The sequence below is a fragment of the Xylaria bambusicola genome (assembly GCF_022495145.1).
Source record: "Xylaria bambusicola strain CBS 139988 unplaced genomic scaffold F5B22scaffold_5, whole genome shotgun sequence".
Classification (NCBI taxonomy): Eukaryota; Fungi; Ascomycota; class Sordariomycetes; order Xylariales; family Xylariaceae; genus Xylaria; species Xylaria bambusicola.
Window position 1 is genome coordinate 877507 of NW_025953558.1, and position 13370 is coordinate 890876.

The 13370-nt window shown below is 45.2% G+C and overlaps 3 protein-coding genes across 3 annotated transcripts; all 3 read left to right on the forward strand.

The window, feature by feature from the left end:
* The first annotated feature begins 329 nt into the window (after nucleotides 1-329).
* Nucleotides 330-2110, forward strand: F5B22DRAFT_592349 (Fructosamine kinase-domain-containing protein). The gene is made up of 5 exons (XM_047973906.1): nucleotides 330-537; nucleotides 593-711; nucleotides 762-1344; nucleotides 1404-1587; nucleotides 1640-2110. The coding sequence occupies exons 1-5, from the start codon at nucleotides 510-512 to the stop codon at nucleotides 1809-1811; spliced, it is 1086 nt and encodes a 361-aa protein (XP_047834572.1). The 5' UTR covers nucleotides 330-509; the 3' UTR covers nucleotides 1812-2110.
* Nucleotides 2111-2455: 345 nt separating this feature from the next.
* Nucleotides 2456-4874, forward strand: F5B22DRAFT_659615 (MFS general substrate transporter; the record flags this gene model as incomplete). The annotated part of the gene is made up of 6 exons (XM_047980213.1): nucleotides 2456-2915; nucleotides 2964-3048; nucleotides 3102-3574; nucleotides 3629-3813; nucleotides 3867-3929; nucleotides 3995-4874. 6 exons carry the CDS (start codon nucleotides 2456-2458, stop codon nucleotides 4214-4216), a joined length of 1488 nt encoding a protein of 495 aa, XP_047834573.1. The 3' UTR covers nucleotides 4217-4874.
* A 1300-nt stretch (nucleotides 4875-6174) lies between these two features.
* F5B22DRAFT_592357 (short-chain dehydrogenase/reductase) lies at nucleotides 6175-7968 on the forward strand. Its single transcript, XM_047973907.1, has 3 exons — nucleotides 6175-7379; nucleotides 7438-7641; nucleotides 7935-7968. The coding sequence occupies exons 1-2, from the start codon at nucleotides 6567-6569 to the stop codon at nucleotides 7489-7491; spliced, it is 867 nt and encodes a 288-aa protein (XP_047834574.1). The 5' UTR covers nucleotides 6175-6566; the 3' UTR covers nucleotides 7492-7641; nucleotides 7935-7968.
* Nucleotides 7969-13370: the final 5402 nt, after the last annotated feature.

Genomic DNA, 13370 nt, shown 5'->3' on the forward strand with positions numbered 1-13370 from the left:
AGAATTAGGTATCAACTCTCTCCGTCGTTGTCTCCGAAGACAAGGTAACGAATGCCATAGTCATTGGTCTCTTCATAGGGATACTGCAGTTCATCTAGAAAATGGCGCCAGTAGTCGTAGAGCCTCATAATGGATGCTCATGCGTTGCGACCGGCCTGTCGGGATGGTGGGTGAACATTCCTCACCCTGCCCCCTATTAGACCGGATTAGGGGTAGGACATCGTGATGTGGAGATTATGTGGTCCTGTTGGTAGCAATACATATGCGAGGCTTCACACCTGGTCTCCTTTTGGCAACCCCGCCGGATAAGCATAAAAGTACATTTGGAGGGGAATTCTACGTGAAGACACAATGAAATCAAGCATAACTTAAAAGGCTGTCACTCTCCGCTGTCGTAAGACAGTAATACTAGGTAACATCTTATGACTTTCTCAGCGCATCAATCACCTACTTGTCTAGAATAATTCCAGGGTTATATCGTGGTGACAGCGGTTAGCTAAGACTTTAGTATGCAGCTAGACGAAGCGGTGATATCACGTAGGTGTCACCCCTCGTCTTTTCACCTATTTCACACTGCTGAATTGATTACCAGATCTACCTTTGGGGTGTGAGGTGATCAGTGTCAATCCCAAAGGCCTTAGTGAGAACTGCGATACTACAGAGATTGAGATTCGGCTAGAAGACGGTTCCATTGAACGGTACTTCGAAAAGGCAACAGCCCACTCCCTTTATTACAATGATATGATAATAACAGGACCTAGTCGTCTACGGGGCAGCATGGATTCGAGCTGATGCGAGCTCACTACGAATCGGAAACGAGCCTCTATCGTTTCATTCCAGAAAACTTGCCTCCGCCAATCGCGTTAATTCAGTATAAATCCGATCCAGATCGTCATTCGTTTCTTATGAAGTTTGTCGATATGGTGGATGATGAGCTACCTGACCCAGCGCCATTCATGGAAACTATAGCAACTCTTCATCGTAAGAGCGCAGGGAAATCGCCGACCGGGAGGTTCGGGTTTTCCGTCGACACTAAATTTGCCCATTTGGCAACACCTAACTTCTGGGATGATTCTTGGGAGTCCTGGTGGACACGACACATGAAGATGGTCTTGGAGCGCGAACTCCAGGAGCGCGGAACCCGAACCCAAGAGGAAGACGACTTGGTGGACTTCTATCTTACCAAAGCTATTCCTCGCTACATTCGGCCGCTCGAGAGTGATGGTCGGTCAATTCAACCAACACTTCTACATACAGATCTTTGGCCTGGTAATGTGAAATTCAAACCTGACTACGAGACTGTGTGTATCTTCGACGCAAACGCAATGTGGGGACACAACGAGAGTAAGTGTTGTACCGTCTACTCCAATGCCGTAGGAGAGAATAGGTGCTCAATAAAACAGTGGAACTCGGGCTAGTCGCGAATCCTCGATATCCACTTGGAAAAGCATATATTGAAGAATACCGTAAGCGTATTCTTCCTTCAGCGCCCGAGCAAGACGCGGATAGTCGTGTCATTATGTACATGATACGCCATCAGGCTTGCCTGGCAAGCGTGTACCCGGATGACGTGAAGTTACGGGAAATGTGAGTATCACAGCAATGAAGGTCACCAAATTCCGTTTAACAATCTCTGTAGTTGGATTGAAAATGTCCGCATTCTTTTGGAACAGTACCTTCTCGAAGAGCGGATTAAAGCTAATACGGAAGCTATTAAAGCAAACCAGTCAATTCAGACAATGGATCAGGACTCAAATTCAAGTCCAGTAGTACTAGTTACAACACCTGGTGCGTTAGCCACTCAAATTTAGATAGCAGTACGCGAGCACTTTCGAGCAATTTCGGTACCAAATCAATTATATCACGAGACTTCTATATGGAACACGATATAGGGTAGATTTGCTAACAGTGTCCTGAAATTGGCTATCTTCAAGTTCTGTGTCGACGAAGTTGGATCACGGGTGGAATACTCGTTGCGTTTCCCACGTTAACGTTTTTATATCTTCAATGAAATAGATTTAAATTTCCTCTATCTAGCAAATTGTCAGTTTAAAGCATGATCACTTTGGTCTCAGGCACACCTTTGCCATTAATCTACTAATTGTCTATATCTTGCTCTGACTACGTGTTACCCTACACCTAGGTAATACTAGAACAGTGTTACCCAAATACGATACTTGGATTACTCAAAAAAAAAAAAGCAGATATTCGTCATTTGTAATTCAGAACGAGGAGTATAGAGATCTAGAACCATAACTAAATCAAATGGTGGCAAGCTGCCCCGCCTGTTGGTTTGGCGTGCATTCAATCGCTCCGAGGCCGGGGTTGCATGTATCCAAAGGAGTAAAACAGAAGAGAATGGGGTTGCCGATCCCTCTTGCACTGGCTTCCTGAATTTCCAACTGTATTCTAAAACGAAACAGTATTTGAGCCGTCCATAACCGTCCTACTCGCAATGGATAAGGAAAATGAGCCTGTTGCCTCCGAGCAAATGAAATCAATCTCTCGTCAACAAGACGTCGAAGAGAAATCATTCGATGACGACAACCCCGCAGTCTCAACTGAAGAACTGTATACTGTATTTACGAAATGGGAGAAGCGCTGGATTAACCTCCAATCTTCCTTTGCCGCGATGTTCTCGACGTTGAGCAGCTATATCTATTTCCCTGCCCTGGTCCCAATGGCTCGAGACCTACACGTGTCAGTGGCACTGATCAATCTAACTGTAACTTCATACTTGATCGTAGCGGCAGTGGCTCCAGCGTTCATGGGTGACTTAGCCGACCAGGGCGGGCGGAGACCTGTATATATGATCATGTTCATTTTCATGCTCGGGGCGAACGTGGGCATGGCTCTTCAAACTAGCTATCCGGCGTTGCTGGTACTGAGGACGTTGCAAAGTGCGGGGGCTTCTGGTAAGAAATAAAATGGCACGCTATGGAATGTGTTCTTACGTCAATTAGGCCTGATAGGTGCTGCCTACGGTGTGGTGGCTGATATCACCCAGAAAGAGGAACGTGGAGGATTTGTTGGTGTACTTCTGCTTCTGTAAAGTTATGCCTAACTTTATAAGGGACTTGAATTTGACTGACACTTCAAAGCACAGATATAGCGCCTAGCTTGGGCCCAGTAATAGGCGGTAGTCTCACACAAACCTTGGGCTGGAGATGGATATTCTGGTTTCTTGCTATACTTCAAGGTACACACATGTTGGTCATCGCGCTATTCATGCCTGAAACCCAGCGAAATATTGTTGGAAATGGCAGTGGACGATGTCGGGGGATTTACTGGAGCATTCTCTACATGCTACAGAGCCCTTCGGTCAAGAAGTCTAGGGTCGATATGAAGAAGCCGAGGCGTCATTACCCGAATCCACTGGCATGTCTACCAATACTGAGGAACAAAGACTCGTTGACTGTTGTGGTTATGTACGCCATTACTTATGCCGTCAAGCTAACACTACAGACTAGCCTCGGCGCGCAAGCTTTGGAGATATATCAGCTAGATTACTTAGCCGGTGGCTTGATATATCTCCCGTCAGGTGTAGCCGGAGGCATAGGGTCGTATATGACTGGTAGGTGTTCATAGATCTCTATCCAAACCTACTTTTCATTAATACTAGGAAAAGGACGATTCTTAGACCGCAACTACCAGAAGACGAAGGACCAGTTTCTTAACAACAACAACTCAGAAACGCCAGGCCGCTTATCAAATGCAAGATTGATTAGGATAAGACTCAAAGGGCTGTACCTTTTAGTAATAGTCACGGCTGCTGGAACTATTGGGTATGGGTGGGCACTTGCAACCCGAGCGGTTAGTTCAGTGGACATCGAGAATGATGAAGCATAGCGACTAATCCTTTATAGCATATCTCCATCATGCTTATATTGCAGTTCCTCACCGGAATGACCACGGCTAGTACTTTTACTGTACGTATCTCGCTTCAAGGTCCTGAGAAGTTTTCGAATAACCCCTGTGTGCTAATAATCTGTAGATGACATCTACGTTGCTCACTGACCTCAATGCTGATCGCTCAGCTACAGCCCAAGGTGCTTCTAGCATCGTGCGATGCTTACTTGCCGCCGCTGCCACTGCTACCGTGGAGCCCCTAGCGGAAGCTGTCGGGCTTGGATGGTGCTTCGTTGTGTATGCCTTCATCGTACTGGTAAATCTACCACTATCGTGGGGGCTGCAATACTATGGGGATAGACAATAGACAAGGGCCAATCCTTTCGAGCTCTTCGATCTCATCTTGTCTCACGACCGAGGTGTTACACGGGCTAAACGCCTTCGTACAGCCAGACATGCAAGCCGCCTACGGGCTTCGGATGTACAACCAATAAAAACAAGACATGCAGACCGTATAGAACTTCAACCCTTGCTTAGATGAAACATTTTAACGAGCCTCGGGTGAAGGCTTTGAATCTTTGCCGCTGCAATAGAACATCATGCTGTGAATGGCTCCAATTACAAGCTTTTTCACCAGCTTCTATTCTACTTCCTCCTTCCATAGTCAACACAAGGCCTGTGTTTGGCTTATTCGGTCATGTGGTGGATCCTTGGGTCGCCACGACGGGTGTCACTACTCATAGAGATATCACGTTGATTGTTAGGCTTGCTCCCCGTTTGCTCGCTTGTAAGTGATAGTTAATAGTCTCGCCACCAATGACAAGTAAGCGCCAAGTGCTACCTGAAAATCTTCTGGTATTATCTATGAATACTAATTCAATTGTTACCTTGGTACCTACTTATGGCACCTATCAATTCTAAGACATTGTGACGACTACTTGAAGTGGCAACACTAAACGTATCACCAAAGGTTACGAGGCTGCTGCCAGAGCGAACAGTGGTAGCCGCGCGCAAGCCCACCGGGAGTAAATAGGCGAGAATAATGAGTGCTCTAAGGTGCAGCTGCGAATATAAAATGGTGCCGACACTCGATCTCTTGAAACAGTGGACACATACCAAAGATTCAAGAACTGGCAGTAAAGGCTACGAGCAGACTCATAAGACTATTCATCTTGTCAATACCAAACCATACATCATTCTCTTGAGGTCGGAATAATCACCGATCAACCGAAGTAAGTCCATCAAAAATCCAATGCCTTTTCGCACCTAGTACTGATCTTGGATAGAAACAAGCACAAATCAATCACTATGAGTTACAATGGAGTTCAATGGATTCTCCCAAGCCAAATTGACACAGCAACAAGACGATCTAGGGTGTACAGGACTCCATATTGCTACTGTGGATGGTATTTTCACTATGGAATCTGCGGGCATATTGTGCGATATCATCCTTTAAAGTGTGGTGGCCCGTCGGGCACGCATTTCGGTCCGGGAGGTTTCTGCACGTACCAGGTACCATCATATAATGTGGTATCATATCGGCTCAATGTCTGGTGTGACCACTGCCGTGCAAGAGGCGGTACGTACCATGTCCGAGGTACACTCTTGGACTAAGGGGGCTGGAGGCGAGGAAGTGGCACTGAGCATAGAGCTATAGGATAAGGAATATCTTTTCTTTTTGCTTCTTTTCTCTCTTTCTTTGAGAAAAAAACAGCCAGTCAGATGTAAATGGGAAAAATTCACACTCCCTGTGGGTGAAACTTTTGTGGTCGGGGGTTCACAGCAGGATGCCTCTCTAATAATAACGATAACTAATTTCAAAATATGTGAAAATATCTTACGACTTGAATTGCATTGCCCAATCTTTGTATAACAAAAGTAGACTCTTTCTATAAACTGGAAAACTCATCAATATGGTTCATGATGATGCTTCCAATTGTGGAATATCATGAAGTCATGTCTGGTTATCCTGGTCACTGGGCTATCGGATACATATAGAAGCAACCACTTATAATGAGCATTTAGATAGCTGCCTGTCTGTTGTCAGAGTGTGAGACCTGTATGATCTCGGCTTGTAAGCAACCTATGATGCCTGTTATAGCCCGCTTCTTGAAATAGGTAGATGGGAAGGCGCATAGTCATGCACGGTGATACCAACTGCATGTAGTATTCGGCTCAATATGGCCTAGCTGTGCAACTTGTCGATACAACCAACAGGCCCGAAAAGAATGAATAAAGGTACGATTGTGTCAGGAATGGGTGTTCCCGGAGTGAAGCTGGGTTGTAAGTAGGTAGCACCTAGGTTAGTAGATAAATCGAATGTATGAATAAGAGCTCAATATTATTGCTACCTAGCCTCCCTAATACTAAAGGGGGCCTCTTCTTATATACCTAACTGCTAAACTATCTCCACTCCTTCGGGGTAACTTCTACCCTAGTGCTACTTTGCCCCTGACAATTGGCAGCCCATAAATAAGTCTAGCCTACTCTGACCTAATGCTTCAGTGACGGGATAGTTTGAGCCTAATTCCCGGTATACAGCACAAACCGAACATCACCATATGTAAAGCTTCCTAGTGCGGTGGCTTAACAGTCGAGCTAGAGCTTACCTCCTCGTGCAATACCAACTTGACATTGGATTACAGCTGGGAATACTGTAACATTTTCCCCTCATCTACCCCCCCAGATCCACACTACCAAACCGCACATCCAGCGTGATGCCGAGGACGGTCCTTATCACGGGCTGTGGGCCTGCGGGGATTGGCCATGCCCTGGCCATCGAGTTTCACCTCCGAGGTCATCGTGTTTTTGCTTCCGGCATTTCCGAAGATCAAGTTGCATCATTGAAAGTCCTTCAGGTTGAAACACTTGTTCTTGACGTTACATCTAGCTCTTCCATAGATGCTGCCGTGGCTCATGTCTCAGGCGCCACGGGTGGAAAGCTCGATATACTGGTCAATAACGCGGGCGTAATGCACATTATGCCATTTGCCGACACGGATGTTGAAGAGGCGCGGTTGTTGTTCGAAGTTAACATTGTTGGGGTATTTGCTGTCACTAAGGCGTTTTTGCCCCTTTTGCTCGCAGCTGCAGGTACAAATGAGAGTGCTGGTCGGCCGTATGGCTCTCTTGTCGCAAACATAGGGAGTGTGAACGAAGTCTTCCGGCCCACGTTCTTCGGAATCTATAATGCATCTAAAGCCGCCGTTGAGGCGCTAAGCGCAACGATTAGGACTGAGCTTGCGCCGTTGGGGGTTCGGGTGGTTACTGTTAAGACGGGCAGTGTTCGTAGCCCATTGTTCGACAATGCGCCCCCAACAAAGCTTCCAAAAGATAGCTTATATCAACCGGCCAAAGAATGGATCGAGGGGCGCAAGATGCTGAGCACGGGGAATTTCATTGAAGCAGACGAGTACGCGAGGAAAGTGGTCACTGAGCTCTTACGTCCTTCTGTGAAGCATGTTATCTGGGCTGGCGGTTTATCCACTATTGCATGGCTGCTAAGTTGGATAGGATGGGAAGGAATGCTTGTAAGTACAACTACTACTGCTATGAATCGAGTTTCTGAGCTGAACACGTGCGATACAGGACAGTATATATATCAGAAGCAACCAATTAGAGAAGATCCAAAAACGATCTTAATACGTATAACAAGGGCCGGAAATTAGGGATTGGGGTTGAAATGAATGAATACAATAATCTGCTAGGTGTCAGGAATGCAGTACGAAGTATGCAGTAATCTTATCATTGTGGTACAAAGACGAAAGGGGTCAGAAGTCTGAAGGCATTCAGGTTCCTTCTGCCTACCTATATATACGGTAATTATCTCTTTGCTCCTGTGTCTCCAAACCCCTAACACTAGGTCTGCAAAGGTCCTGGGCCAACAAATTCCTTATTGGCCCTAATTGCTAAATTAGATACTATTACTCGCACAACCGATATAGCCTTTCGTAGTTTTCAAACCGTGAGGTATCTCATTGCCGGGGAAGTGTGCATAGCCTCTATAAGGAAGGTTGTGCAAGTTATACAGTAAGTCTATCATTGTAGCACGGGGTCTAAAAAGTCTAAAGTCTGAAGGTATTCAGACTTCTCTAGCTATATACAGTGTATCTCTTTGTTGCCTATCTCCAGACTCCTAACCGCCTCATATTCTCGAATGTTTTATAAAGGGCCTTCTGCAAGGTGTTCGCCCGTGGCCGCTTGCGAACTACATGTTCAGCTGTATGTGTGCGTGACAGACCTGACAGGTCAGAAGGGAATAACTAAGTACAGGCCATGTACACACAAATTACAGAACCCCTATAGCTGTTACAGTACAGTACTATATAGTAAGTGCAGAGATGTCAAGCTTTCGACTTAATAACTTGTCGTTACCTTTTGGTGGCGTAGTGGTATAGTACTGCACTCCTTATGTCGTTCCGTGATAGTTTATTAAGTCGTACGGTTATATGTTCGATTCTACGATTGGGCAGCCATATTCTATTCGTGGAGGGATTGGGGACCCCTCGCATAAATAACCCTTGGCGTAATCTTCGAAGGTAGAGAATTTAGCTCGTTTATATAATTGGAAAACTACTACGGGGGTTTTTAGGTATTAACTATATACATTACCTTTAAATATACACTTCTTTATATATAATCGGGTTAATTACATTTAAAGTAAGGACAAGGCTAAACGTGCAGTAGGTCCCACACTAAACGTGCAGTACTCAACTGCTACCAGCTGCTAATAGCTGTAGCGTACTATTAGCACCGTTCTTTTCATACTATCTACACCTGCCTACACCTACCTACACCTACCCCGTCTCGCCCGTTAGCTAACTTCTAACCTTCAACTTTTACAATTCTTTAATTCTATTACTTCTATAATAACTTTATTACCTTTAATACCTATATGTAGCTTTTTTTTTATTAACTATTATAAGTTCTTTTTTAATTATATTACTTTTAATAGCTTTTATAGCTTTTTTAACTTTAAAAATGATCCTAAATCTATCTGAAGGTGGTGCAGAAGGCGGGCATTTTGGCGACGTATACAGTGTGCAAATTTCGTAGCCAGCTGAAGCGCAGCTGACACCACCTGAATACTGCACGTTTAGTGTGGGACCTACTGCACGTTTAGCCTTGTCCTAAAGTAAAGGGTACTATTATAGTATAGTACTATATAGTAAGTGCAAAAACGTTAAGCTTTCGACTTAATAACTTGTCGTTACCTTTTGGTAGCGTAGTGGTATAGTATTGCACTCCTTATATCGTTCCGTGATAATAGCTACTTAGGTAGATATAAACGATGACGGCTAATTGCTTGCCAAACCATGTGATTGATATGATGATGTTTGTATGGGAATCGGTGAAGCCATAGCAAAATAAGAAACTTCATGCAACTATTAGTCATTAAGACACGTGTTTCGTAGAGAAGCATTATAGAAGAGCAGCGTTATAAATCTATTATTAGAGATAAAGAAAATAAATATGCGTATATATGATTTTAATAAAAAGTAATAGCTATAGTTACATGAATAAATAAGCTAACGGGTCGATATAGATGTATGTTACGAATCTGATATCTACGTAGGTAATAAGTGAGCTTGTCAACTAATATCATTGAGTTTGTGTCAGGGGGTAACCTAGCGATGTGTTCGGATTATCGTAGGGCCGAATACGGTATTGTATATTATTGCTCAGGTTTTACTCTGTCCGTACTGCAAACATTTGAAACCGTATCCTTTCATGCTGCGCCGGCTATGCTTTTAGCAGTTTGTTGATTGCTTTTTTTTTTGGTCTTATAATCCATGTGTTGTAACTTGTCTATACCAACGTAAACCCACGTGCACGATAGGGACGAAGCACACCACAGGGGTCCACTGATGCTTACTGCATGCTCCATGCGTGTCGTGACCGCGGCGCCGTTGTAGACTTCCCATGCCGAAATGCACTATGGCTCTACCAAACTCGACGTGCATTGATGAGATGCCATGCGCTACTACTAGTCTAGTCGAGTCGAGTAAGTGTGTACGCCACAGAATTAGCTGGATGGTGGCCTGGTAGTCCTTGTCCGAACATGGCCAGGCCAGAGTCCAAAGCGGTCAGCGAGAGCAGCCAACGGCAAACGGCTTGGTACAGCACCTATCTCGGGCTGGCTAGACTTGACGCTAGGCCCTTCGCGGACCCAGGGTCTATGACCGAATTGCCAACAAGTTGACGCATGTTAGTGGCCCCTATTCAGTGTTAAGTGACGGCTTATACCTACGACCCCAGATCCATCAACCATGTTTTGGCGGGCACGAATGGTAGGAGGAGGTATATAACGAGTGCCAAATATACTTATCAACTAAAGGCACCCACACTTGGAGAGATACATCGAGTCTACACTATAATTGGTATTTGATACAGCCTCGATCAGTAGGGAATCTGTTGACCATAAAAAAGAAACGCGATGAATTCGTTGAAAGGCATGATAGAAAGCAACGCAACGCGGAGGCTATGAAGTCATCGCCTGATAGGATGATTAGTGCCGAAAATTTCGAAACTCCCAGGCCACCCTGCTGACTTGGTCACCTATACACCACAGAGCTGACTTTGCAGAAGCTGGTCTCGCCATCCTAGCTGACATTTTTGGACGCAAGCGAACGTATCTCGTGGCACTTTCGATTATCACTGACCTCCTCTAGTACCATAGCCCCCGTTTACGTGGGACAGATCTTGTACCTGCAATACTTTGCTCGTGGACAGGTTGATAGTCGCTACTTGGCGTCGATCACTCATGTCATGGTATGGTAGCAGTTCCTGCAGCATTGTAAAAGGGAGCAGGGGGGTGCGGGACTATTGTACTGTCGCCTTGGCAAAGAGCATGCATGGAACACTCCTCGGTTCCGATCAACGTACTTAGGTCATCTCATGCATTTCACCACTGCGATCGTCGTACACAGCTCAGATACAGAATTCGACACCACCTGGCGACATGGAGGCCAGGGCTCGGGAGAAGTTCAATCATCAGGATACTGGGTACTCATTGATGGTAGTTGATGCCCGCCTACGAGGGGTGGTAGGGATTCCCAGCGAGTCTAATATTTATTTCTTGGGTGATAATATCTACTTAGCGAGGAGATTCTTGCTGAAGACTAACTTGGAAATGCAGGATGCTAGAATGCATGCTTTAAATATATAGTAATGTGGTTTTCGTAACCCTATGTATGTCTTATCTTCCGTTTCTCTATAATTATCCCGCTAATAGGTAGTTGAAATTTGGCAACCTGGGAAATTGCATAGTGCTGGGAACCCTCGCCATGGCATAATTATTACTATTTTGTTGGCATAATTATGGGAAGCCAGCTGACACCAGATTGTGGGCTAAATACACACAATAAGGGCTTGATTTATTGACAATAAGCAATGACTTTGGATGGGATAAATACTTCTCTACAGTCACGCTGTACTAAGCTTAGACCTTCCCCAACAGCAATCGTGACCGTTTCTCACATCTGTCTTCCCTCGAAAACTGCAGTGCAACCACCAATTCAATAGCCCTGTTCCAGCCATATGCAAGCAAACAACTTATGCATGGGAATGCATATGTGTAAGCCTCACCCAGTGTCAGTAGCCAGACATCCGGGTCGGCCGGGGTGGCGTCTGTAAAGACGCGGGCTTGTAGTCCATGCTAGCTGGTGGCAAAATTATGGATATGGAAGGACTGCTATTAGCGGAACTCTTCGCAAATATACTACAGATATGTATGAAATGTTCGAGAAATCAGCTTTCTAGAAACGCGGTGCATGAGATTGAAGCTAACGTTATCCTAACGTTGCACCCAAAGGGCGGACCTAGATCGACTGCATATGCATGTACCTACGGCTCAGTCAAAGTGGCTTGGCCTTTTCCATCACCACAGTTTTCATGACGACAGCAGGACCAATGACAACGCTTCTTTCCCAGCGCGATCATCCGACTCCCCCCACACCGGGAACGTGCCTTCAGACTGCGTCGAGGAATGCTTACGTTTTGACCTGGTATGGGGTGACGGTTTGGGGCCCTTTCCAACTTATTTTTGCCCTTCCTGATATTAAATCCAGGCGTTTGAGGCTATATCTCTCTTTTGAACTTGGCACTGTAATCTATGGCTCCGACGAACCCGTGATCTGATGAGCAAGCCCCCACTACGAGATCGATAATGGCTGCTCAGCTTGTCGATGCCCTGGCTATAGTTGCTTGGTTTCTAGATCAGTGGCAGACTAATGCCGACAACCAAGTGCAATTCATATGCATGAGGCGATACCCAACCAGAGGTGTTTATGGCTTCCCTTCAAGACTTATTGCGTACCCTGGTCAAACACCCTACGAGTGAACTCAATGCAACCCAACCTAACGACATGCGTGTAGAATACTGTTGGGCAACTCTAATGGTTTCGGTGTACAGATAGCCCACGTTGAGATTTGCGATGCTTTACTTTGTACCATTATGCTGATCGACGCGTATATAACCCGCTCCTCGTCGCCGTTCATCTTCTCATCGTTTACCATTTCCTGACCAGAGTTCATCCCCATCGTATACTCACGGATACCCTTCAGCTTTAACATTTGCTTGATTTCCTTTCTACCCAGAACACTACTAACTTTCCGATATCATTCGAACATCTTGACCACAAGTATATGTGATACTAGTCCATACTACTATTGCAAAGCATCACATAACGAGAATGCCTTCAATCAAGTATGCTTCACCCAGTTCTTTATTCAAGGGATTATCTCCATATTGTTCCAGGCACTGTCCTTCTATAATGATTTTAAATCTCGAGGTTACCACAGCTACCCCCTTCTAGCGGACCTGTCGACTTATACAAATATAAGCATATATGTATACAAACAGGGCAGGGTTGTCTCATGATAGTTACATGGACACAAGTTCTAATTTATACTACTGATAGCTCTAAGCACGTCGAGTGTGGTGCCTCTACGTCAAGGAGTTTGTCTTCCTGCTCTGGGAGCTATGATCGCCCTAAGAGCTCAGCAGAGAAACAGAAAAAGAAGTACAGCAAGAGTAACAAGAAGGACAAGAAGAAGGGACAACAGGAAGACCTTCTTCACATTGGAGCACAGTTCAACGCTCGCAGGTCAGTCTCACATACCACATCTATCCCTCTTACTATGATCAAGCTATACTGACTTCGTCCCACTGTATGTAGTACTTGACAAAAACTTCTATCTTGCAGCCGCTTTTCGCTATGGCTAGCTATATGAACGGCGTGTTGGGTTATTGGGATGACGCTAGCAGTCACGTGACAACTACTGGCGCCCTTACTTCCACTTCAGCCAGCACTCACCTTAGAGTAACCTTCTAGATAGTAACAACTTCACTCAATCAGATAGTCAATTCGGGTCTCTGCGTATTACACACAGAATCTAAAACGCTGCTTCATTGCAACGTGGTAGGCTGTCTTGGGTGCCACCACACGGCGCCATACGATAGGACTGGCTAAAGATGCGGCCGGCTACTAAGGATAAACTTGTGTATCTGTGAGTTCGTG

What these genes read in the sequence shown, in the direction of transcription:
- F5B22DRAFT_592349 (XM_047973906.1), top strand. Translation starts at nt 510, where the DNA reads ATGCAGCTAGACGAAGCGGTGATATCAC. An exon ending in AGACGAAGCGGTGATATCAC is followed by an intron (nt 538 to 592) that starts GTAGGTGTCACC and finishes ATTGATTACCAG; the next exon opens with ATCTACCTTTGGGGTGTGAG. An exon ending in AATGTGGGGACACAACGAGA is followed by an intron (nt 1,345 to 1,403) that starts GTAAGTGTTGTA and finishes TCAATAAAACAG; the next exon opens with TGGAACTCGGGCTAGTCGCG.
- F5B22DRAFT_592357 (XM_047973907.1), top strand. Translation starts at nt 6,567, where the DNA reads ATGCCGAGGACGGTCCTTATCACGGGCTGTGGGCCTGCGGGGATTGGC. An exon ending in TAGGATGGGAAGGAATGCTT is followed by an intron (nt 7,380 to 7,437) that starts GTAAGTACAACT and finishes CGTGCGATACAG; the next exon opens with GACAGTATATATATCAGAAG.